This window comes from Hipposideros armiger, unplaced genomic scaffold (genome assembly GCF_001890085.2).
Source record: "Hipposideros armiger isolate ML-2016 unplaced genomic scaffold, ASM189008v1 scaffold_105, whole genome shotgun sequence".
Classification (NCBI taxonomy): domain Eukaryota; kingdom Metazoa; phylum Chordata; class Mammalia; order Chiroptera; family Hipposideridae; genus Hipposideros; species Hipposideros armiger.
In genome coordinates this window covers 2587778-2615087 of record NW_017731455.1, presented here as the reverse complement: position 1 = coordinate 2615087, position 27310 = coordinate 2587778, and the positions used below count along the sequence as shown (strand labels likewise).

Genomic DNA, 27310 nt, shown 5'->3' with positions numbered 1-27310 from the left:
ACCCAAAGGTTGGACACTGTTCATGCCAGAGTCAAGGAGTGGGGGAAGGAAGAAGTCCCGTTTTATCCCCATAAAGATAGTTCGGAAACAAAGGACTGTCTCTAGACAAAGTTGAGCACGTGAAGCTGCCATCCATCCGCAGCTCCAAGAAGAAGCTTTAAAAAGTAATCAAATTGAATAACAAATTTTATATGTTGTATGATCTCAAATATATAAATGAAATACATAGAAAAAGACTGGGATGAAATGTGCCAAAACTTAACAGTTGTTCCCTTTCACCAGTGTGATTGTGGATAACTTTTTCCCTGTTTTTTGATCAAGTTTTTTTTTTTCCCTACAAAATAATAGCTTAAAAATTATTATTAGTTTTTAAATTAGAAAAAAATACAATTATGAAGACTATATAGAAATATATTTAGGATACAATATTAAGTGATAAAAGCAACATTACATACATAGATTGTGACTGAAAGGCTGGAAGGAAATACTTGTATCAAGGGAGTAGCTTGTGTCAAGGTAGGGGGATTACAAACAATTTGCTTTTCTTCTAAAAATTTCCTTTAATATTACTACTTTATGTTTTATAGGAAAAATGTGATTTAAAAAGAATGCCTTAAAAAAAATCGTTGGTCATAGTTTCAATATGGAGACATTACAGAAAAAGAAATCTTTCTGATGCCAGAAATTACTATCCACAGTTTCCCAAAAACGACCCAGGTTCACTTTCATGCTCCAACCGATTACTATTATTACGACTTAGGCTAAGCCCCTTCAGAGTAGGGCCTTTTTCAATCTTACACTCTACCCCCAGCACTTAGCCTCGTGTTTAGAAAATAAGTATTTGAAAAATGAACAAATGAGGAATAGCAGAAAGGCTATTCCATCTTATAGCTACAGTCTTTGGTAAAAAGGTGCTTTGCATTCATCCCATTTTTACAGCATGTCTAGTGTTGAAAACCACCAGGGTGCTTTGTTTCAAGAATTCTCCTTATCCAGCTAGATGACATGCTCCACGGAAATCCAGTCGGAGCCAAAACCTGGTGCCATATTTTTATTTCGCTTTTCCCATTTCAAAAGAAAAAGCGGTAGTTAATTCGAATTTTCCTGCAGGCAGACGAAAGGGGGACTTTCTATACGTGTGAAAGAATGGCGCCCCCCCCAGTCACCTGAGCAAAGTTCCTCCCAGGAGCACCTGTTTGCTTCAACTGATGCTTCTCCAAATTGAGTCCTGGGGATCAGGCGCTTGCTCTTCAAATGGCCCACCATCCTACAATATTTATTCCCCACCTGTCTGATGGCCGTGATGGCTTGGGAAAGCTCCAGCCAGGGAAAGCTGTTTCTCGGCCCTGACACGGCAGAGCCAATGGCAGCTAATGTTTACCCAGAATCTGGCCGGGGTCCAGTTGCCCGAGAGTTTAAAAAATGCCTGTTCTTTTCCTTTCCAGTCAGCCAGGCTTAGCACAATTTCTTAAGGGGGGGGGGGTTGGTGTGTGGGAATAATTTTTCATCCTCATACCAATAGGTTGCAAAACCAAGTTGTGTCTTTCACTCTTTGTCTCTTAAATCTGATTTTTTTTTGGGGGGGAGGATTTTTACACTCCTAGTCTTATGAAATAGTTGCCCAATGCTAAAAATGAGGGTTGGTAAATTAATTTCTCCAACAAGAGAACTATTAAAATCCAGAAGGTAAAATGTAATAAAAATGATCTTAAACACATAATTTAACATGTAATTCAGGGAAGAAAAAAAGATGCCCACATCAAACTCCAATTATAATAGTGAAATAATGTTTTATTTAAAAAATTCTAGCCATGGGAAAACTGTACATTTGAAAAAGCTTACATAAAGCCTTATAAAATAAGAGACCTTTTATCTCCTCTAGATCCATGAGCTTGAAAACACTTTATCTATGCAATTTCAAGGCACATAAAAACCCCAGTGAATAAATAAAATGTTCTTTTTTTCTTTATACAGAAGCTTTAAAAATTATCCATATAAATGGCTTGGCCTTGAACAAACAGATTAAAAGACCTAAAAGGCTAGGGCTTCATATCATGTATACATAATAGAAAATGAACGCTTTTATTGGCTGGGCAAGTTTTCTACTAACTAAATTTCTATAAGCCCATTTGATGAGAAAGGTTTAATAGGAATATATGAAAAAAATCAGTGTTTTACACTGATTGAATAATTAATATGCCACAATAAAATAATCCATGTACTCTGCCAATATTTTCTGCATCTATTTGTCATTTCTATGAATAGTAGGTCTAGTCAATGTGCAGGATAATTTCAGAGACCGTAAAGTTTTATAAATATGTAATTTTTAAGAAAGTTAAAATTTTCAATATCTTTCTGAAATTGGGGTAAAGCGTGTGAAAAGGTTTTTCATAACTGTTGACAATTAGAACTGCTTAGGTGACTTCAAGCTCTTCTTATTTATTTAAAGAAAATCTTAAACTTCACTGCAATTTAAAAAGATTCTCAATAAGCCTTTGGATCATATTTACTTTATAAGCAGGCGCAGTTGTTGGTTAACTTCCTATGTACCCTCAAGACAGTTGTGGACAAATAGATCTTTCTAACAGCATCCCCCAGCATTCAAATTTCGCTACTGGGAGTTATACCCTGAAGCTGCCACAAGAAAGGAAGCAGCGTGTCCCATGTGTGGGTTAAGAATTAGACAGTCACTGCTAGGCCCGGATACCTGCCATGTCCTCTGCAGGCACCAGGGATTTCTCCTTCCCGTCATCCATCGCCTACTGCATTTCTCTCTCACAAGCCACTTGTACGTGTTATTGTTTCTTAAAAATATTAAGCTACTTGGGAGTGGAGTTCTGAGTTTGTTCAATCTCTGATGCCTAACATATTCCCTGTTACACATTCACCATTAAACATTTGCTGTTGAAGAAGACTGCTGCTATTGTTATTGCTAAGAGTCTACTAAGAACATGATTTCTATGGCTAAGATTAGGGTATTGGTCCAAGTTTTGCTCCATCTTGGTAGAATGACCTTGGACAAGACTCAACTTATGTAGGTCTCAATGATCTATAACATAAAGGTAACAATGGCAATACCAATTCACAGAGTCCTTATGAAGATCACATTCAATGAAATTATGTATGTAAATAGGCCTTACAAACCAGAAGGCCCTACTGTATAAATTTTAATTGCTATGATTGTCATTAAGGACTTATTTTTGATCAATGACCTGATTTCCCAAAGAAGGTATCCCTGCAAAGTTTCTTGTTGAACTTTGTGGAAAATTCAAAATAAGTGTTTCTGGTAGGCCAACACATTTCAAATAAGCCAGGATATCAAAGTAATTAAGAGGTATTTAGCTAGGACATTGCACACAATTCTGTCTCCTTTCTCAACTATTTTGGACTTGGTCGTGGATTCTTAAAAATATGGAAAATTCCCCGAAGGATGTGCACGCACGTGCACACACACACACACACACACACACACACACACACACACATTTCAGAGAACTCCAGTGGTTCAGAGCCTCTGTGTAACCCACCCCAGGATAGGGACCACCACCCTGAGCCTTGAGACAGAGAGTGTGGTTTCACAAAAGCACTTGAAGATCCGATTCATATGCTTTTAACTATTGGGTTGTTGGAAAAGTCATGATGTATTTTTTTTTTGTTTTTTTGTTGCAAAAATGTGTCATGACTTTCCCGACAACCCAATAATTTGGGAATTGAAAGTTGATGTTTTTTTTTTCTTCATCACAAAATCATTAAGGCATCAGAAGATTGGAAGAACAGTGTGTTTCCTAGGCAAACTATAATTGTACAGGAAAGTCGGGTGCAGTTCTTTTATAACTCCAAGACTTGTCAACCTTCTTTTTAAAACTTTTGTAGAATTTACCATTCTGGCATTTTACCCATTGATATTCATACTTAGTTTCCAAGTTCTTCACATAATTTTGCAAAAGAACTCACTAACTTTTAAAATAGGATATTGAGGCTAAAAAATTGAGGCTAAAAATGTCATTTCAACTTCTTTCTTGTCAAAAATGTTAGAGACAATTTAAAAAAAAAAAAAGAAAACAAACTCAATTAATACAAGCAAGGTGCCAAACTTTAGAATTGAACAAATGCTTGAATTATACTTCTGGATATTGAACATAATTCCTTTACAGAATGGTAATTTTCTCCCCCATAAAAGCAAAGAATTCTTTCTTAATACCTACATGACACATTCTCAAGATGTACACAGTTGTTTCTTATTATGGCCTCCCTGGAAAACATTTCTGGGAAAGCACAATTCCCAGCCGCTTACTTTGTTTACAACAGACAAAGCTGCTTGTGTGGTATAAATAGGAGTCTGTCCTTAAACGCTGCTGAAAAATAAAATGCAACCATGAAACGCAGCCATTTCCTGCCCCCAAGGTGGCTTAAAAAAAAAAATCGTAGTTACTTTCGGAACAGCACCAAAGCATAAATAATAATTATCAATCGCCGTACAACAAAAGACTAATTTTACAAAAAAAGAAGAAACCAAGAAGAAAAAAAATAAAAACAAAAACACCCAACAAACAAGCTACATATTCCAGAGAGACTCTCAGAATTGTCAGCATTAGAAAGTTTTCTTATCCTGCAAGACTCTGAAACCCCTTTGTGTCCTCCTGCATTTGTGATGTATATCTATCACTCGTTCTTGTTTGTGCAGATAAGCCTTGCCTTGTCTCCCTAACTGCACTTTCAAAAGAAGATTCACAGTTGTTTGACTTTTGATCTGGGTGGCAGCTAGCTCGACCACCTGCGCTGTGCATGAGCTGTTACTGAGCTCGCTTTGTCCCATCTTATAACACAGCGAGCCTTTTAAAATTGATGTGTGAATACACTACTTTACAATGTGAGCGTTCAAACAAAAAAATATGGTGGTGGTGGTGGCGGTGGTGCTGGTGGTGGTGGCAGCAGCAGCAGCAGAAGGGGGTTGGTTGATCTGTGGAAGGAGAAGCCCTGACACTCCACTTGATGAAGTTCAGATATTGTTCGCTGCCTCTGGCATTGAATGAAACAGATGGCCAGAGGCCTCCCTCAACGTAACAGTGGAGCAGACAGTGGTGTAATGGCGTGGGGGCCTGGGATTGTAAAATGTGGCTTGGTGATGGTATATGTTAATAAATAGCCATTTACGAGCAGAGCTGAAGGCTCCTTTCCTTGTTTATAAGGAAGGCCTAGAGCTCCCTGCTTCTAGTTAACAGCTCAAGGCTGTGTTTAAAGACGGCATTGACGCTGAAGGTAAAGGGCACCCTCCCTACTCTGCATCACATCAGAGAATGGCATGGATCCTGAGGAAAAAAGGAAAAACCACGAAAGAAAGGTAATTCAAGAATCAGGTCAAACTGTGGCTCACAACCGAGAAAAATATACGATGCTTTCCTATTGTGATTAAACAGTGGACAAAACTATTTTGTTATTGTGAAGTCACTTCTTTTATCTTCGAATGAACCTGTTTACACTGTAGCCAAAATACCCTAGAGAAAAAGCTGCAGGACTTCAGCTAAATTACACCCACACGAACCTAGATAGCAACTTGGAAACTATTCTTAGTCACCCTTCCAAAGATTACTCATGGACCAGGCCTATACAGGGTAAAGTGGCCCTGTCTTAAGCGTGACCAGGCTTCTGACCGGGAGCATGTCACACTTCAGAGCTGAGGGCCCTGAAGAGAACTGGCCACACAGAAACTCCTCACGCCCTTTAGGGCAGGAAGTGCCAGAACTGTCACCACCTCCCAGTAGCCATTCTAATGGCCCCTCTCAGCAGCAAGAAAGGCTACGCTTGACCTCAACTAAAGGTTATTTTCATTTTATAAAACACCGTGATTGACCCTCTGACTGTATTTCTTGCTTTGCATTCAGGTAGGACATTTCAACCTATCTGGGTATCTGCACAGGAGTCTGTTGAAAGTCCATGCTTTGGGGGGGGGTACCAGAGTGAGTCCCTGACTTTGTTTTATTTCTCTTTCGCTTGGATAGTCTCCCCTATTTATTTCAGGTTGCACAATATTGTGGGAAACTGTATAAAATCCTTTTGGGGATGAGGTAGGGGATAAAAAAAGGTTAGAAGAAAATTCAGATATAGCTACTAATAACTACATATACACAATGGAAAGCAGAAGAGGCTAGTGCCTCACGAGAAGTGCAAACTACGGTGAAGTATCAGTACAGACAGACATTTTGTGGCTGGGAGATGCCGAAGGCTTCACGGAGACTGGTAGTTCACCTGAGATTCAGAGTGTAGATAAAAGTTCACCTGGAGCATTTAAAAAATAACATCTGTTGTATTTGCCCATCTAGTATCTATTCCCCTTTTTAGTAAAAGTCCAAGATTTTTCTGAGGGAACTATTATTTGTCCATTGTCAGTCCATGTCTCCATCTCTTGCACCAGGTCCCAGGTCTAAAACATCAGATCATAGATAAATGGCATTTTTACCTCACCAGAGCCACCCAGAACCAACGAAACTCCATGCTATGACTTTTGTTGGGACTACTGGGAAGAAAAAATTGCTATATTCCATGGTTGTCATGGAGAGGGCTGCCAAAAGCTGCATCTCCACAAGGAGAAATCCCCAAAAAGAACGGAACCCACACACAAGAGATGGAAAAGCAGGACCCAGTCCTGATGACATTGTTTGAACCCTTATATTCCATTGTGTTTGAAGTTGCTTCTGCCCTTGAACTATTCCATTGTGTTTGAAGTTGCTTCTGCCCTTGAACTATTTAGTTACATGTGATATTTAGTTACATGTCATGACATATATATTCTGCTCCTTTCCATGTGTGTGACTGTGGATAGTTTATGTCACTAAGCATAGCTATTCTCATCTGTAAAAGGGGGATATGATGCATCCTTTACAGGATTCTCAAGGATTAAATCAGATAATATGTGTAAAGTATGGTTAGGGCCAGGCGCACACACAGGGCAGCTGTAGGTTTATCACTGATAGAGAGCTGTAGGTGCTGCAGTCAAATGTCTAACATAGGACCACAATTCTATGTTTAAAGCTAGAAGAATGTTATTAAAGGGAAACATATATAAAGAAATCCAGGGCTGTTCTTAAGTTTTGTAAAAACATCATCCATGTCAGCCTTGAAGGGGCTGCAGGACAAAGACAAAGAGTCAAATGCACAGTAATAAATTTACTCACACAAAAAGGACCAAGATGTAACAACAACAACAAAAAGTTCTCTTTGTGGGATTATTCTAAGCTCAGATCCTAAATCTAAGTCTAAAGAATCTGCAGCAAATTCAATCATGTTAGTCCGAGAGAATAAGCACTTGATTAAAACGCTGAAGAATTTCTTAGAGGTTAAGGTTTTGCTACACTAATTTCAGGTCAGGGCCCATGTCATCACTAGCAAAAAATAGGCCAAGAAAAAGAAATGAGATAAACAGAGAAAAATGAAGTGTAAATGTAAGTTACTTTGAGAGAATATACATTTTTCAGTGCATAAAAATCGAGAGTAAATTCTCAAGGACATTTTTCTCACAAGTCTTGAAAACTCTCTACTGTTGAATTTTCAGACATTGTCATAAGAACAATTAAAATATAACAAAGTGTTTCCTGGGCAAAATGAGACAGAAAAAGAATGAATTTTAAAAGAAGATGAAAAAACATCCAGTCATGGCCTATTTCTTTAAGAATAAACCTGTTTATTTAAAAATTTATATTTCTGTTGCTTATAGATCTGGCATTGGTATTTCTGGTATACTTACCCTTAGGAATTATCCTGACAGTATATGTATTTAAGTTTTCCAGATGTTTTACCTGCCACGCTACCAAGGCAACAAAACCATGTTTAAAATTTAAAATGTGATAGCAATAATAGGTGGCAATTATTCTCCAGATTGATTCAGAAGGACCTCTGACAAAAATACTGTGTTACATAGTAGTGGGTGAATGGTGCTAGCCAGGTCAATTGCATTTAATATCGTCTGCTTTCTTTATATTACAGGTTAGTTACGAAGACCTCTCACCAGCTACGTGCTTACGAAGTGACTATATAGCACGCTGGAAGGGTAAACAGAACTCACTTTTTGAAGGAAACATTCTGATTTATTTTTTTAATTCGTGGAAATAGTAAGAGCAAATATAGGTAGTGTGTGGGAAAGGGAAAATTACAGTAAAACCTTGGATTGAAAGTAACTTGGTTTGTGAGCGTTCCGCAAGATGAGCAAACATTTTTAATACATTTTAACATGGTAAATGAACTATGTCTTGCAATACGAGTAGTCTGTTTCCGGGACGAATTATGCTTACAAACCAAGTTACTACTGCATTTGATATTAAGGTAACCATACAGAAAAATGCGTTGTTGTTTTTTTGTGTAAATATCACATGTGCCATTTCTTTTCTTTTCTTTTGCCAACATCTATACATGCAGTCAATGAGCCAACATACATTTGTTAAAATGTTCTCTGAATTTATGTCAATGGGCATATTATAACTTTGTTATATTCCTAAGGAATCCTTCAGATACTCCTACAAACAAATATACTATGGTCAATAAATTATTCACTCTTCAGAGGTAAAAAGACATAGAATCACGATGTCCTTTGCTTTCTGACTGAAAATCTTGAAAACTTCTATTTTCATTTTTACTGACTGCCAGCACCATTTGACGTAATTAAGACCTCCCAGTCAAACATATAGGAAAAAAACACATAAACAGGCACATCACATACATGCAAATATATGAAAACCAATATTTAAGCCTCTCAGTGCTACTTGTGATAGTTTAAGATAACCAATATAATAATGCAATTTTGTGAGAGTCAATGAAAAATCCATTTCTTTGGCCCCAATCACCACATAAATAGTCATTTGTGTCATGAACATTTTCATTATTATTTGAACACCACTTTATTTAAACTCAGTCTAAAGAGTCAGGAAATGAACAGCTTGTCCCTAGGTAGCTCTGCATCTTATGTCAAGACAGAAGAAAAATACAGGAAATCAGCTATATCTGTATTCTGATGTCAAGTTTTCCTATTATAATTTTGAATGAACCAATTTCCTTTGTTTTCTCTTTTGGTAATACAGTATAGTTACAGGAAGAATAATTTATTTACTTATGTTGGTTGAATCCGTTGCTATCTCCCTAAACTGGATATGTCTCAATATTTTCTGCATACTTTAGTGCTTTTCAAAACTGTTGCTGTTATGATTCCCTGTCATCTTCTATTTCTCGATTCTCCCCTCCCCCCACCAATGTGTTGGTTTTATAGCTATTAAAATCATATTTTCTATTGGTTATTTGTTTTCCTGGCACCCTTTTTAATGACCAATAAGGCTTAATTAATTGGAGTTGCAAAATCTTCCATAGCGTCCTTGAGGGTTAAATAATTATATGAATTCCCACAGCATTTTATATGCACATGTTTTCTACTAGATTGAAGCATTCTGAAGGTAAGAATCAAACTGGTTTCATTTGAGGATTCCCCAAGGTCTTGTATACAGGCATTAAATATTTACTGAGGAAGTGAAGAGCAGAAAAAAGAAAGGAAAACAGGAAGGAAGGAAGGGAAGGAGGTAGGGAGGAAGTAAAAAGGGAAAGAGGGAGAGACAGAGAAAAGAAGGAAGGAAGGAAGGAAGGAAGGAAGGAAGGAAGGAAGGAAGGAAGGAAGGAAGGAAGGAAGGAAAGAAGGAAGGCAATAGATTCTTTTTAAACCTCATCTGAAGTTAATAAAAAATTAAAAAGCATGTATGGTAGTGGCTGCTACTTACCCATTTTTATTTCCCAACCTGCTTTTGGTCTTACAGATAATCAGTGGGTTTAAGCACAGGCTTTGGCTCTGATAAAACATAGGTTTCACCTGTCTTCACAACAGTCTAATCAATATAGGTAAAATGAACCAAATGAGGAGCCATGTCATGCCTTTTCTGTTCATTTTGCAAGTTTAAACATGATCTGGGCTGGCCGAGTGGCACGTTGGTTAAGAGCTGGTTTGGGGTGCCAGCTCTGAGCAGCAGGGCCCAGGTTCGGATCCTACATGAGGGCCAGTGACACTGCCTTCTACAGCTAAGATGGTGAACAACAGCTCGACCTGGAGCTGGGCTGCCGTGAGTTGCCGGCGACGGCGTAGGCTGCAGTGAAGCTGCAATGGGCTGCTATAAGCTACTGTGAGTGGCCAGCAGCCGATGTGAGCAGCTGTCCAATGGCCGGTGACCGATCTGCCTCAGCTGGGAAGAGCGCAATATAATACCAACATGGACCAATGAAGCGACATCCTCCACAACTAGACTGAAGAACAAAAGGACAGCAACTTGTCTGTTCCCCTTCCCCGATTTCCCAACGCTGTTCCCTTCCCCCAAGCCCTAATAAAATCTTTAAAAAAAAAAAAATCTAAGCTTAAAAAATTAAAAATACTCAGCAATGTTTCTTTTAAATGAAATAATTCCTTGATTTGGTATGCTGTATCTATTCACCTATTCTCAACCATATGGAGTTTATCACGTGAAAATAAATAAGCTTATGTAGCATGCAGGTAAACACCTACACTGCACTTCTTTTGTACATATGTGAAGGTGACAGATGAGCACACAGCTCAATATTACAGCTTTTCTGAAATCAGAAGCACCTGTTGACACATGAGGTAGCCACGCTGTTTTGGTAAGAGAATGTGACTTCTCTTTCTGAAATAAAATCTTACCAATGAGGGAAGTGAATGCCACGTGAATGGGAGGGATGGAACAGAGGAAGGGAAATCAGAGCATTAAACGAAAGACTTCTGTACATTAACCCTGGTTCCATTTCTCGAGAGACCATTTTTCCAGGGAATCACGGAAGATGAAGTAAAGAAGTTGATAAAATAGTTTTGCCTTTTCCCAAGGAAATTGTATATCATGTGGGATAGTAATTAAAAACTAAACCAAAAGAAGCCACCTGCAGTTGGTTCCCAAAGACTCAGTTAGGTTACAGTATTGATGAAAAGGTACCTGGGTATCAAGCTTCCAGTTGTGCCAAGTAAAAAACACAGCCCCCACTATGCACAGGTGGACTTGAGAGTTTCCTCAGCTCAGACATGGCAAGGTGATGTCCATCTGGGGATTTTTATTCCTATTCATACTCCAGACAGACCCCAAAAGGAGATGAGTCAGCGACTGACTGAGTTTGCCTACAAAGAGAACCCCGCGTCGAATTCAGCAGAGTAATTTTCTTCAGTAGGCTATTAAAACAACCACGTTAGTATGATCTCCCTACAGGAAGCTCAGTCAAAGGTGGCCGAAGTTGTTTGTGCTTCACCCTCTCTAAATGACTTGCAAATTTATTCAAACACAATATGAGGAGATGCTTTATTTGTTGAAATAACTGTCTGCAGTGTCCTGCACAAAAGGGTGAGGTACATCAAGCAGAAACATGGACAGAAATACACTGGTTTAGAAACTCATAAATCCTTATTTGAATCTGCCAACCTGAAAGCCACGTAGAGCCCGGATAAACTGTTTTTCCTAAATGCTACATCTGATTAAGCCATACCATTCAATGACAGCTGAACTTTAACATTAATATGATATTATTTAAATAACCGCATGATTTTTTTCTTACACTAAAAATGATGAATGATTTCTGGACAGCTCAATTGACATAAAGCAGGAGGACTCTTTAATGAGATTTGACAAAATGGAGACATATGCAGAACATTCGTTACAGCTCACATCGCAGGGGCCTCGCAGGGAAGCCAGAGGATTGTTTCCTGCTTTTCCCTTTTTTATTGTCTATAGGCACTGAAGCATTCCTTTCAATCGCCACTTCTCTGTGGATTTTGAGCTTTTCTAGGTCATTTACATATTACTCTTAATCAGGGAATTTGGTGGTTTATGGTTCTGAATTGCGACTGTACCGTGAAGGAAAGGGAGGGGCATGAGGAGTTAGGTCAACCTTGGCTGAAGCGTCCCGGGAACTTAAGGCTTGCTACTTACTGATCAGCCCGATGGAGAAATCCCATCGGCCTTGGAGACTCAGCAACACTACCTTTGATTGGTTCTTATGGAATCAACCTCTAACACAGCAAACATACTCTTAGCAAATTATTATATATGGATACATGATCAGAGAACACTTTACTTATTTTCAAATCGATTCCCTTCTTTAAAATTCTGATAAAGCTATTCTTGTGGCGATTCTCAACATTCCCCATTCACATTTCTATCCACAGTTTGAAATTGAAGGTTATGCTAGGTGATACTCTTAGTTGGTAGATTTGGAATGTAAAATGAATTCATGCTGAATCTAAGCAAAAAATGGCTCCCATTTTCAGACCAGTGAAAACATTTCTCATTCCCCTCCAAAAAACACACTATAGAAGATTACCTGTACTCATTCATTTTCACACTCTCCTGAATAGTCTCCATCAATTAAAGGTTAATTACATGCATAAAACATTAATATGTGTTTACGTGCACTTGTGAATTCAGATTATTCAGGTAGTCTTTAAATTTCAAAAACCATCTTTAAGTATACATAAAATCGAAATGTTTCCCCAAACAGCATCTCTTAAAAAATAAATGAAAGCAAGGCAGCAGAGAGCAAAGCTAATGCCAGGTGTACTCCTGATAGTGCTGGCCTGCATTCCCTCATAAGAAAGGCTATCGAAATAGAAAATCAAATCACTCAGCTTCTGCCATGGGGCCTTCCCCAGGCTATGAAAACATACTTCATATCTAACCCTAATTTTTCCCATCGCTTGAGGTAACCCCCCTAGCTCAAACTTTCTCTCTAATCTAAGGTAGTCAGTATGTGCCCTAGTCCACACAAGAGTTAATATCATTGCTCTGTCATTTCAAAAGGGTCTTGACACAGGGTACTAAAAGCAGAAACTTGCATGCCTGGAAAATGCCCAGTTGCAATGAGATGAAAAACACAGTAAAAAAAAAAAAAAGGGAGAGAGAGGAAGATGTGTCCCTACCTTGTTCTTACCTTCGCAACATCCCTGTCAGAACCCTGGAGCTTCTCCCCAAGTTAGCATCTGTTTCCCGAAGCTAGGAGAAGAAGAGAAGCATTAAAACAAAGCCAGACAAAACCAAACCAAACCATGCAATTGGATTATTTTTAAAGTGCACTGGTACACAATAACCTCCATTTATGATAGAAAATCCAATTCATAAAACATGCTTAAGAACACTAAAATACATTTTGACACCTATACAAGCTCTGAAAATTCTTAGATTTAGAAAATCACATGTAATAGACAATCCCAAGGGCTTTAAATGGGATACTTCAACTGGATATAAAAGTAAATGTCTCACAGGCTGACAAAGTTTAACATATATTGGTAATTAATGATTTGTTTCCAGTTTATGAATGTGGAAAGTCCTAGTAATATAAACAGAAGCAAAATGATTTCAGAGAGGATGAGATCAATGTTTTTAGATGTCATTCTAAAAGACCTGACATACTCCAAAATCTCCCTCAATGTCTTTATTCTTAGCTGTAGAGCTAAATAAAATGGCCCTACATAGATATCTTATTTAGCTCTACAACTAAGAATACAGACGGGCATTTCAGGATGGGGACAGAAAGAGTCAGTTTATTCTTACTCCACCCCACACACTTTTCCCCCTCTCCTCAGAGCTACATCCCTCTGTCAAATTTTAGCCATTTTTAATATATAACACTTATACCTATGTGATTGTTACTGTCTACATGTGCCTCTGACCTTTGATTTTGTCTTATCATTTGCTAAATTTGTGAAAAGGCTGTATCACAGCTACTTACTCTTTCACGTGCTCTCTGTATCTTTTCTCTGTCATGACTGAGGTTTTCCAACATCTCCTGGCCAATTTGCTCTATAGAAAAGAAAATGTGAGTAAGGAAAGATGACTTCGGGTATGAGAATGATCTTCAGAAGTACCAAAATGACAATGGGTACAGAAATAATATTAAATAAGTGTACATTAGACATCAGACACATATTTCAATGCATGTACTTGAAAAATATTTAAAAAGTACTTGATAAATTTACCAATTTATCATAGCTATGATGAGATGTTATTTAAAATTCAACCTATAGAACGTGACCAACCTGACAATGATGATTTAGAGGTGATATGACTTGCCCAAGGCCACCTCAGCATATTATTTGCCAAGATAGAGAGGCCAGGTCCAATGGTCTCTCTATTATCATCATGAAATTTAGTCTTTGGTTTTTACGGGGTTATAAATGTTAACGATTCTACTCTACCTTCCCTACCTTGTTATTACATTGTTGTGCATATGTAAGCAAAACTCCATTTAGAGCACTTTTGATTTTAATGTATTTGCCCCACATAAATAATCCTCATACTGTCAATTACTGCAGCTTACTGGTAGTGGAACTATCTCTAGGCTTCCATTCTCCTAAAGCAAGGGCTTGTTTAGTGTGTTCTCAGCTGCTGTGGATATTGGAGACAGGGTGAGGTGCACTCCTTAACAAGTAGTTGAGAGAGAACTTCCAAACATTTATCCTGGTATAGGCAGGTAGGAACATTCATTAAAAAGCCACACTGCTGAGTTCCAATGAAGTTTTTCCATGCTGTGATCACCCCATTTGGTTGGCACTGGTCGGCTCTCCTCTGATTGCAGAATCTTTTACAAGACCTGACACATATTCAGCTGTCTTGAATAAATTTTTTTTCAGACTTATTCTCCATCACCTGGGAGGTGCTTTATTCTATAATGGAAGAATGACAATCTGCTTCTCTTCTAATCTTGGCAACTTGTCTACCTTATTCTACATTTCTTTTTCTCTTGTATTGTGTCTGTATCCATAACCCATAACAACAACCTATAACAATCATCTCTTGCTTATAAACTCATAGAAACATTAAAAAAATCATCTAATACAACCACAGCAAATAATCTTAATAAAGTCAATAAGAAATCACCATGGCAGTTATTTGATTCATGTCTGTTATACTGACAAACGTTTTAGAGGGACATCCTAGAAACTGCAGAGCACTGGTTAAGCCATACTGAGAGGTTAGGCTATGAATTCACACTGCTTGAGCCTAAGCCCAGCGCTGGCTGACACGAGCTGTGTGGACTCGCACAAGTTACCTAAATTTGTTGCGCCTCATTTTCTTCATCTCTAAAATGGGGATAATAATATTTTTGTATCATGGAGTTGCTGTAAGGGTTAATAAGATAATTCAATTAAAATATTTAGCACAGTGACTGGCCTATAACAATCAGTATATTAAATAATGATGACTGATATAAAAAAACCAATGGATTATTATGACCATGACTCCCTCTGAGTCTAGGTCTGGCCTAACCCACTTGAATTGCAATTTTAGTCATAAAATAAAACATCTGTGCTATCTTTCTGACAAAATTGTTGTTATAGCAAATGAGATAACCTAAGTAAAAATGTTTGAAAGCTGTAAGGTACCATACAAATGCATGTAGTTGTGTAGTACATGAGAATCAATGCACTCAACAAATAATCACTGAGTCCCTAAATCTGTGTGAGGTATAGATGTGGGGGACATGGCCAGGAAACAAGATCAAGCCCTTGTACTCAAGGAACTTGCATGCTAGTTGTGAAGATTCAGCAGTTAAAAAAGAAATGTTACATGCGAGTTTGTATTTCATGGCACCTCAGAAAAAGGACTGGATTGTATATTCATTTCATGATAGAAAATCCAAATAATAAAAAAGGCTTAAATACAGTAACATACATATATTTTTTGACACCTATAAAACTCTGAAAATTCTTTCCAGTATAGTATCTCCCCTAAGATCGATGTTAGCTTTTTATTATCTCCATGCAATTTATCCTTACGGTAAAATTGGGTAAGATATGTAGTTCCCAGTTGAGGCAGTGTACAAGTCGGAAGATAATATCAATGGTTGAGAAGGAGGAAACAGGTAGGGCTGAAATTTTTTCTTTTACTGCATAACAGCTACAATATTCAATTTTGTCATTCTATTAGGTACTATCAGTACAGTGCATTCCTTTAATCAACATAATATAGCAATTTTAATTCATTTTTTTTAAGATTTTTATTGGGGAATTGGGGGGATGGGAACAGCCCTGGGGAATTGAGGGAAGGGGAACAGACAAGTTGCTATCCTTTTTCTTCTTCAGTCTAGTTGTGGAGGACGCTGCTTCACTGGCCCAAGTTGGCACCATCATTGCGCTCTTCCCGGGCGAGGCAGATCAGTCGCCGGCTTCTGGACGGCCGCTCACAGCGGCTGCTGGCCGCTCACGCTGGCTGCGGGCTACACACGGTAGCCCATGGCAAACCACTGCAGCAGGGGTTGCAGCCTACACCATCGCCGGCGACTCAAGGCAGCCCAGCTCCAGGTTGAGCTGTTGTTCAGCATCTTAGCTGTAGAGGGCAGTGTCACTGGCCCTCACATGTGGGATCCGAACAGGGGCTCTCTGGTGTCCCAAGCCAGTTCTTAACCATCGCACCACTCGGCCGGCCCTTAATTCATTTTTAACTTAAACATCAATACTGGAACTATTTCAGGAGAGTGTTATTTATATAATACTTTCTCCTATCAAGATTGATGGTATTTATAATATGTCATCTCAAATGAATAGGTAGTAGGAGATTACTCCTCCTACTTTATTATTATTACCATTGGTCTGTCACCAGCATAACATTCCCAGTAAGTATTTGTAGAAGAAATAAAGCAATGAGAAAATGAAATAAAGTGAAAAGTGGAGTATATAAAAGGATTATGATCTATTCCTGCTCTCAAAGTATTGGGTGGTCGGAAAAGTCATGATGCATGTTTGCGACAGATGGCACTAGTTCATTTTTGGAATGACTAGAGTCATTCGCAACTGTTATTGCTATGTCATTTGATAGCTGACAGTTCTAGCTTCATTCTAAAAAAATTCAGTGATTTGGTTGAGTTTTGGAGATTTTATAACAAGTTGAAGATGAAAGACCAAACTGCATTTTTTGCCTATTTTACTGTCTTACTTCCATAAATGGAAGAACGCACATCAAGCTTGTGAAAAGTTGCATAAAATTTAGGGTGACAGTGTTCTACAAGGATGTCAGTGCCAACGATGGTTCACGCAATTCCGTGCTGGTGATTTTGACCTCAAAGATGCTTCTCGGTCAGGGAGGCCCACCTAGGTTGATGATGACAAAATAAAGGCATTGATCAAGTCAAACCCATGTCACACAACACAAGAGATTGCAGAAACATTGAACACCATCATTCAAGCATTCATGACCACCTGAAAAAGCTGGGATACGTATGCAAACTTGATATTTGGGTTCTGCATGAATTCAAAGAAGTTCATTGGATGGCGTGTGTAAACATCTGCAATATGCTCATTAAACGTGAGGAAAACGATTCTTTTTTGAAGTGATTGATAACTGGTGATGAGAAGTGGATTGTTTACAACAATTGGTGTGCAAATGGTCTTGGTCCCAATGTGATGATTTGCCTCAAATGACATCGAAAGCAGACATTCATCAGACAATCTCAGTGTGGTGGGATTTAAAGGTGTCATGTTTTTCGAGCCCCTACCAACGAACCAAGTAATCAATTCGATTGTGTACTGTTGGCAATTGGACAGTTTAAATGAATGCATCATCCAGAAACGTCCAGAGCTTGTTAATTGTAAAGGAGTTGTGTGCCATCATGACAACACGAGACCACACACAAATTTGATCACCTGTCAAAAATTACTGGAGCTTGGATGGGATGTGTTGCCACACCCACCATACTCGCCTGACCTTGCACCGTCAGACTTCCACTTGTTTCACCCTCTTCAAAACTCCTTGTGTGGTATAACGTTCAATTCAGATGAGGCTGTAAATCAGCACCTTGTTCAGTTTTTCGCAAATAAAGACAGGTCTTTCTATGAATGAGGAATTATGAAGCTCACTGAAAGATGGCAAAAGGTTATTGAACAAAACGGGTAATATATATATCATTGATTGATCTTTGTTCTTTATATAAATAAGTGACCTTTGAAAAATATAGACAAAATACGTCATGGCTTTTCCGACAACCCAATATATCAAGTGTGGCAATGGAGAGGCACCCATTGAATGCAGGTAAACAGATCCATAATTCTATGGGTTTGCCAGTGTAAAAATTCTATTCTGAATGGATTTATATAGTCTGCTGCGAAGGAATCAATGGAACAAGAAGTAAAGAGCTCAGGCCTTTTCAGGAGTCATCAGTCCCTGTCTCAATCTTTTTGCCTCTTGAGAAATAACTCAGCATCCAATGCACTGACCCCATCTGGCAAGAGAAGAGATATTGGCGAGTGTACACATCCTGATCTTAACACACAAATATCATACATTTGTTAGAAACAGAATTATTTTTTATTGCTTACTTGCTACCTTTAATTTTAATACCTCAATTATGCTCAAAGGCAATTCCAGGCCAAACATATTAGAAGTGCTCACTCTTACATAATGAAAAAAGTTCATACAAAGAAAGTTATGTATTTTTTATTTTTTGTCATTATGTGTTCCCCTACTCTAATCAAACCAAAATAAAACAAGACAACAAATAAGAAGAGATTATTTTTAAAAGAGATTGTCCTTGGTCAGAATAGTATTAAACATTTAGGAATTATTTCATTACAAAATTAGTAACATTGTTAGATTTACTTTTCTTGAATAATTTAACTTAAGATGTAATAAGCACTGACCCAAAACGCACCAATAAAGAAAAAACACAAGGGGCTGGCCGAGTGGCGTAGTTGGTTAAGAGCGCAACCTCTGAGCAACAGGGTCGCTGGTTCGACTCTCACATGGGCCAGTGAGCTGCACCAGAGCTGAGCGGCTGCTGAGCTGCCAACACGTGGCAGGATGGCACAGCTGGTAAGAGCGCATGCTCCTAACAACAAGGTTGCTGGTTCAACTCCAGCCTGAGATGGTGGGCTATGCCCACTCATGACTAAGATTGAACAGGGCACCTTGAGCTGAGCTGCCCTGAGCTGCTGACAGGCAGCCAGATGGCGATTGGACTTGGAGCTGCACCCTCCACATCTAAGATTGAAGGACAACAACCTGGCTGTTCCCCTTCCCCAATTCCCAACACTGTTCTCCTTCCCCAATTCCCCAATAAAACCTTTAAAAAAAAAAAAGAAGAAAAAGAAGATAAGCTCTTACATCTACACCAATGCAGACGTGATATGCTGAGTCTTGTTCTCAGTTCTTTAAACTCTCATAGTGCCTTTAGAATGGGAATAGCCATATTTGCTCTATTGAAATAATTTGAGAAATCATAAATTTTATAAATACTGAACTTGTTGACTGTGTGAGGATCTTCTTGGGAGTAAGAAACAATAGGCAGCATAAGAGAAAATAAAAACCGATGCAATATGCTAGAATCCTATGTATGAGTATGAGTGTGAAAATGGATTCCTGGGAAGAAGAGTTCCTTCCTGTACTTCTTCTATCATCTTGGGAGTATGGAATTCAAATTTACAAAGTGAGCTTTTGTTTTCACAATTACACAGAATGAATCATATCCTTGATCCATGTCCTTTTTTATTGGGTCACAAACTGCAAACTGGGTTTTGGTTAACATTTCCTCTCCTTTTCAATACACAGGGTTGGGGTAATACAATAGGCATTCCACACTTTCCTGCCCCATAAAGGCATGGGAGAGGAAGCAGGGAACTACAAACTGAGCCAGATACTTCCTGAAGGACTGGCCTGGCATCACAAAAGATAAGACTTAGTTTAAGGAGTTTGTATGACAATGAAAGCATCATTGCTCTCCATTCATAAAATAATAATGCCAACCGAACTATCATAAGGCTGACCTGAATGAACTTTAAAAAAAAATACTGGACTTGTATTCTGGAGATGAACAAATTAAAATATTCTCTATAAGAAGACAGAACTGATGCTCACATCATGTTATAATATAAACATGGCTGAAAGGGAAAAGCATCAAATATGTCACCAGAAAATGTTCCCTTTGATAAATTCAAAATATTAAAGAAGGACTTCTTTAAGCTATAAGGCTATAAGCAGTGCACTCACCAGGAATTAAAGATCATTCTTCAGTGTACTTATATTTAACTTTATTTTTATAAACTTTATCAAGGATGTGGTTTCCAACAAATTATTTTAAAAAGTGAAAACAGCCAGTTGAGTCTTCTTTAAAGAACTAAGAGAAGGTAAGGTTATTTTCTGGCACTCAAAAACTTCATTAACAATTTTAGTAACAGGTAAAAGGTGTTTGAAATTATCCAGCTATTGTTTGCATATGGGGACTTCTGTGAAGTGCAGGAGTACAAAGAAATGCTGTAAAAGAGCTATTTTTGAAGCATATTTTTATATGTATATTGCAGAATACCAACCAGTCAGATGAAAAACACAAAGCAATATTTCCTAACAATTTGCAGTACTGAATTTTGGACATGGCTTGGGAACTTCTGGCCATTGAGTCTAATAAGAGTAAAAACTTATTGCTTTGGGAAAGCGAAGGAATTCATGTACAGCTTTCTCAGGAGGAAGCTGCTCAAAGAGTGGCTGGGTCAGCCATTCTTTGGTATTTAGCATACCTCTTGGACAATGGCTCTAACATCATGCCCTGAGTGGGCAGGTTCTCCTCCATATAGATATTACTCAGACATGAAGAGCCTTTTGATTTCCTGACACCTGGAAAGGTGGGGGAATGGAAAAGGCAATTCTTTCACCATCATCCATTACTTGACCGTTCAAGACATGTGAGGAACTTCTGCCTCCAGTTAGGATGTAGAAAGATGTCAATGACTCTCATAGGAACAAGGAAAACCCAGAAAAAATAATTACCATCCTTGTCTAGGGGAAATCCAGTGCAGGCAAAGAAGCTCTGATGGATTCTAGAGAGAAGCAAGCACCTCACATGTGAGCGAAGAACTGTGGCAACTGTCACACATGTGGCGAGCGCCTGGTCTGAGTACCGGCCTCCCATTGGCTTTCCAAGGATGAGGAGAAATCAGTCAAATATCATATGAAAATGTAGGCTTACAGGACAGAATAGAATCTAGATGAGACTGAAACACAAAAACAAACCACTTGGTCTGATAATTGTCCTTCAATCTCCAAACCTGCCGAGGAAGAGGCAGTGGAGTGGTGGTGAGTAAAGAGCAATCATATATTCTCACACATTCTTCTGGTGCTTGTATTCTGAGATACTATCTGAGTTAAGTCCAAACATGAACCAAAAATATGGGAAACTGCAGACCAACCCACTCCCGGATCAAATGCTGACAATTTTTTTTTTTAAAGCAGCATAGACACAGGTTGGGGTACACTACTCTTAGATGAACGCAGTCTAATTAGAGATTCAGCTTAGCACCAGTTCAACTTAATTTTGGAAAGAATCTGATCAGTCCATTAGTCAAATACAAGATAGAATAAAATACTTTTAGAGGAAAATAAATTCAAAATGTTTCTATTACAGAGTCTACAGTTCTTTTTTACACTATGTCTAGAATACTATAAAAACTATAAGACACACAAAGAAACAGGGGGGAAAAGGAGAATAATAGTCTAAGTAAGCAGACAAACAGATGACTTAGTCATTAGAGTTAGTAGATTAAAAATTTAAAACAACTATTATACCTATGTTAAAGAATTTAAGGAAAAGGTAAACATAATGGATGAAGAGATGGGTTTTTCAGGAAAGAAATGGAAACTCTAAAAAGGGACCAAATGAAATTCTAAAATAAAAAAATACATCATCTGAAATCACTTCACTGGATGAACCAAATAAAATATGTTTCACTATAGAAGAAGGAATCATTGAACTTGAATATAGGTTAATAGAAATGATCAAAATTGAAAGAGGAAAGAACATAGCATCAATAATCTGTGAGGAGGGCCGGATGAGTGGCTCAGCTGGTTAAGAGCTCGCTCAAGAGTGTAGCTCTGAGCAACAGGGTCGCCGGTTCGATTCCCAACCCAAGCTGAGCTGCCAAAAGCTGCCAACAAGATGGCAGGATGGCCCAGCTAAAAATAAATAAATAAATATAATCTGTGAGATAATAACAAATAGTCTTATATATATGCAATTAGATTCTCAGAAAAAGAGATTCTCAGAGAGAAACAACAGGATATGAGAAATATTTGAAGATATAACAGCCAAAACTTTTCAAATTTTATTTAAAAAAAAGTCAACCCACAAATCAAAGAAGTTCAACAAGCTCTGAGCAAGATAAATACAAAGAAAACCATACCGAGTCATATCGTAGTCAAATTTCTAAAAACTAAAGATAAATAAAAAATCTTAAAAGCAGTCAGAAGAAAAAAAGACAAGTAACATACAGAAGACTAGTGATAAGAATGAGGGCTGAATTTTTGTTTGAAACAATGCAAAAAGACAATGGAACAACATAACAAATTGTTGGGGGGAAAAAGTTATCCTAGTATTCCATATTCAGCAAAAATATTCTTTAAAAATAAAGGTGAAACAAAGACAATTTTAGATAATTGAAAACTGAGAGAATTATCCAGCAGAACTGAGCCACAAGAAATGTTAAGGGAAAATGCTTCAGGCTGAAGGAAAATGATAGCAGATGCAAATTTAGATCTACAGAATTTAGATCCGAATAAAGTAAAAATAATAACAACACATGTAGAATTAAACATATGAAAACCACAGCACAAAAGATGGAAAGTGGGTAAATAGAAGTATGCCGCTGACTGGTTTTTAAGAATTATGTGAAGTAGCATAATACTTATTCAAGGTAGGCTGTGATAAGTTAGGGATGAAAATTACAATACCTGAGCTTTTTTGTCCAATATGGTACCTACTAGCCACATGGGGCTATTTAAATTAATTAAAATTAATTAAAATTTAAAATTGAGTTCCTCCATTGCACTAGTCACATTTCAAGTACTCAGTAACTACATGTGGCTAATGGTTACTGTGTTCGAGAGTACAGAAATACCATTTCTAGAAGGATCTCCAGATTCACCTTGTCATTAGGACTCACTGAAAAGAAATAAAGAAGCATTCATTTGGGGTTTAATTTAAGTGAAACATTTCCCTCTTGTGGTCCTCAGTTTCTTCAAATGTAACATGACAGTCTTGGACTAGATAATCTTTAGTGCTCCTTCTGGCTCTAAAATATTAGGACTCAATGGAGCTATACAACCTTAATGCCTCTTTTACTCTCTAGAGCAGCGTTCTCAAACTGTGGGTCGCGACCCCTTTGGGGGTCGAACGACCCTTTCACAGGGGTCGCCTAAGACCATCGGAAAACAAAAATATATTTACATTACGATTCATAACAGTAGCAAAATTACAGTTATAGAGTAGCAATGAAAATAATTTTATGGTTGGGGGTCACCACAATATGAGGAACTGTATTAAGGGGTCACGGCATTAGGAAGGTTGAGAACCGCTGCTCTAGAGCATTTAAGCAAACTATAGCACAAAGAACCCAATGAGGCCCACAGATGTACCCTCATTTCCTGCCTCCCCAACAATGTTAAAAAAACAACAAAAAATAACTCGAACTTAAATGCTCTCAAGCAGGTTATGTACTCTCCCATTTGCCCAACTCGACAACACTGGATTGCTTCATATAGTAGCCTGGTTGGCCTCTGAGGACATTTGCATTTACTATGTAGTATAAAATATTTACAAGCACTTTGATGATGATATTATTACAGGAAATTATACATTCATATAAACTGAAGGTAAATGTATGCATTCTTAGCAATTATGATTTAACACTGCCTTTTTAGCAGGTGAGTATGTATGCTATTTTGCTTTAAGATGATCAAATCTATTATTAAGCAATTAAAAAAATCATCACTGCTACTTTCATCAAAGTCATAGTAGCAGATCCTCCCCTTCGTTACCTGGTTTGCTGCAGATAATTAACAGACACTATTCCCAGAGCCCTCAGACATCAGTCAATGAAGCTCTGCTATCAATAATGATGCTCGGGAATAAGCAGGTACTATGTAAATTGAGGTTGTTAAACAAAAGGAACCATGTTAATTACAGCTCCATTCAAAAATGAGAATGAAGCTGTTCTATTCTGTGAAACACGACCAGAGCCCCAGGAAAGACATCCCATTTTCACAATAAAGACTGTAAAAGCCAGGAGATGAAGCAGCAGAAAACCTGAATGGGCAAAACTGTCAAAACACATCCCAGAGGCTCACTTGTGGAATTTACCAAACATGTATTTACTTAACAGACAAGGGAGATGTGCACAGCATCACCCGGACCTCTGGGTGGAATGAATTACTCATTCTAAAAAAAAACAACAAACAAAAAGTGCCATAAACTACTGACAAGTGACTAGAAAGTAATCAGAAAGGATTTTTAGACATCATTATGGGCACAGTTGATCACTATCTATATTCTTTGTGAACTGTACACATTTCTATCACTGAATGTATAACATTCTATTTATCTCCTTATTCAGAAGTCACTCTTGGGTGGACTGTAGAACTTATGTGACTAGCAAACATGTTTTGTTTTTATGAAACATGATTTTAAGCATTTCTGAACTGGTTGGCAAGAACAACAAAAGTTTTTTTCTTTTAAACAGGAGATTTCATATAAAAAGTCGGACTTCTAGATTCTTTTGACATTTGGAATATGAGTCCAGCCCGAGGCCCCATCCCCACATGGGAAACCCAGGCTGGGACTGCGTTCCCACTGCCCTCTTTAGAAGAGCCTCATACTATGAAGTTTGCCAGCTCCTCCCCTGACCTGTGTCCCTCATTTGCGTTCCTGCTCTGCTGCTGCAGGATCTGAGTTTGTGGCTCTGCTTGTACCTTCTTCCTTCCCCATTAGATTGTAGACTACTTTAAAGCAGAGGCTGTTTCTTATTCCTGTTAGGATATGCAGCATTGTCATAGGCAATGCCTCACACATGCAGGTGCTCAGGAAAATTCTGGTTGTGGGAACACCACGCTTGAAAATATGGCGGTCTTCTATACATTTATAATAACAGAGTAAATATAGAGTAACTCCATAGCTGAGCAAATGAGGAAGCAGGGAATCTGGGGAGGACGGGGTGGGAGTGGGGAGGATCACCCAGGTGACATTACCAGTTACCCACAGAGCTGCACCCATGACCTAAGTCATCTGACTCCTTAGTCAGTGTGACCTTTGCAGTAAAAATAAATAAATTTGACAGTGTCCTGTCCAAAAGGCATTACAACGTGGGTGACCAGGCAATGTATTACTTCAGTACACATTTAAAACCAGCACCCACGGAAGGCCTTTGTGATAACTTGGGCAAGAGTTGGACAGCAGACGCTCTCCACATTTCCTGAACATCGTTCCTATGTAAGAATTACAGTACTCTACAGAGAATTACACTGATTTCATGATCTTGACTGAACAACTTTCTGTTCTTTGCAAATTATACAACAGCAAAAATGCCCGAGAGGTATTATATTCTTATCCAAACCTTTTGACTTCAGTATACTTTTGTTCTTTAAAAAAACAAGGGGCCAATTCTTACATAAAATTGTGAAATCTCCCATTCCACTGACCCCTTTCTCCAACCTCCATTCACAACGGCAAGTGAATCTGTTATTCTTTTTTCTTGTGATTAAACAAATTTTTTTCAATTATGGTTCACACAATATTATATTAGTTTCAGGTATACAACATAGTGATTAGACATTTATATACCTTACGAAGTAGAATTTGTTATCCTTAGCAAATCAATTGGGAGATGGAAAATCTAATATATTTGAGTTAATCATTGTTGCTATAAAAATAAGGTAATCAGAAGATGACATTTCAACCTCCCTTGCCCTCCCCTGCCCACGCATATACATTTATGGAATAAAACATATTTACTTGGCTTCAGACCCATGTTCAGAGGCTAATAGGAGATCACTTCACTCAGGTGTTTTGGAATAGAAACAGGGGCAAATAAAACTGCAGAAACTTGACCGTCATATGTGAATACAACATAATTCTAGGATTCCTGGCCTTGGCCATCCTTTTCTGGTCTTAATTCTATTCTTAGTTTGAAATGAAGCTAGAAGGGAGAGGTGGCCTGCAGGACGAATCACTACTCTCATTTTGATTCAGGTATGTGGCAATAGATGCATGTCAATGTGCAAATACATGAATCATAGACACAAATAGATAGCGATTTTCAGGTTTAAATACTAACAGTTATTGAAATCACATCAGTTTGAAAATATGAAATGGCTTCCTTCACTTAGTCTTGATGTTTTCAAGGTTCACTTCTGTTGCAGCAGGTATCATTCCTTTTCATGGCCGAATAATATTCCATTGCACAGATAAACCACATTTTGCTTATGCATTCATCTATTGATGGGTATCTTGGTTGTGTCGACATCTTGACTACTGACAATAGCACTGTAATAAACAGTTGTGTACAAATATTTGTCTGAATATCTGTTTTCAATTCTTTTGGGTATATGCCTACGAAAAACATTGCTGGATGATATGGTAATTCTGTGTTTAACCTTTTGAGGGACCACAAAATGATTTTCCACAGTGGTTTTACCATTTTACATTCCCACGAGCAATGCACAAAGGTTCTAATTTTTCTTCAGCCACAGTTGTTATTTTCCTTTTAATTAATACGCATATAGCCATCCTAGTAGGTGTGAAGTAGCATCTCCTTGTGGTTGTGATTTCCATTTCCCTAATGACTAATGATGTTGAGCATCTTTTCATGTGCTTACTGGTCATTTGTATATCTTCTTTGGGGAAATGTCTATTTAAGTCCTTTGTCCATTTTTAAATTGGCTTGTGTTTCTGTTGTCGAGTTGTAAGAGTTCTTTATATATCCTAGATACTAGACCCTTAACAGATATGTGATGTGTAAAAATAGCCTCTCATTCTGTAGGCTGTCTTTTCACTCTCTTGATAGTGCCTTTTACAGTACAAAAATTTAAAACTTTAATGGAGTCCAATTTATCTATTTTTTCTTTTGTTACTTGTGCTTTTGGTGTGACATCTAAAAATCCATTGCCATAGCCAGGCTATGTAGATTTATCCTTATGTTTTCTTTAAAGAGTTTTATAGCCTTAGTACTTGCACTTAGGTCTTTGATCCATTTTGATTTAATTTTTGTTTATGGTGTGAGGTAGGGGGCCACAGAGCTATTACTGATTCATGCACTATATTTAGAATTCATCTGGAAGAAGTTACCGTCTTCTTACACAACTTATATATTTTTTAAAAATCTAATTTATACCCTAACTCAAAGCCTGGACCAACCAATGTTTTCATTGGTTTATAAATTAAAGTGTTATGTTTTATACAGTATTTTTTTCATTATGTCGACCTTTGTAAGCACACTGAAAGCAGACACCTAGGTTAAACCAGGAAGGAGCATGGATATACAGGCAGA

The 27310-nt window shown here is 37.9% G+C and overlaps 1 protein-coding gene across 5 annotated transcripts in view; it reads right to left on the bottom strand.

Annotated features, from left to right (window-relative positions):
• Nucleotides 1-27310, bottom strand: part of VTI1A (vesicle transport through interaction with t-SNAREs 1A) — a 336022-nt gene that overhangs the window by 118936 nt on the left and 189776 nt on the right. For 3 of the 5 annotated variants that reach the window (XM_019646664.1, XM_019646665.1, XM_019646666.1), the window contains 2 exons: nt 13744-13814; nt 12946-13007 (listed from right to left, as the gene is read on the bottom strand). In XM_019646664.1, the coding sequence (XP_019502209.1) occupies nt 12946-13007; nt 13744-13814 (133 nt within the window). Of the gene's footprint in view, nt 1-12934; nt 13008-13743; nt 13815-27310 lie in introns of all 5 variants that reach the window. The other 2 variants (XM_019646667.1, XM_019646668.1) reach the window with 1 other exon arrangement.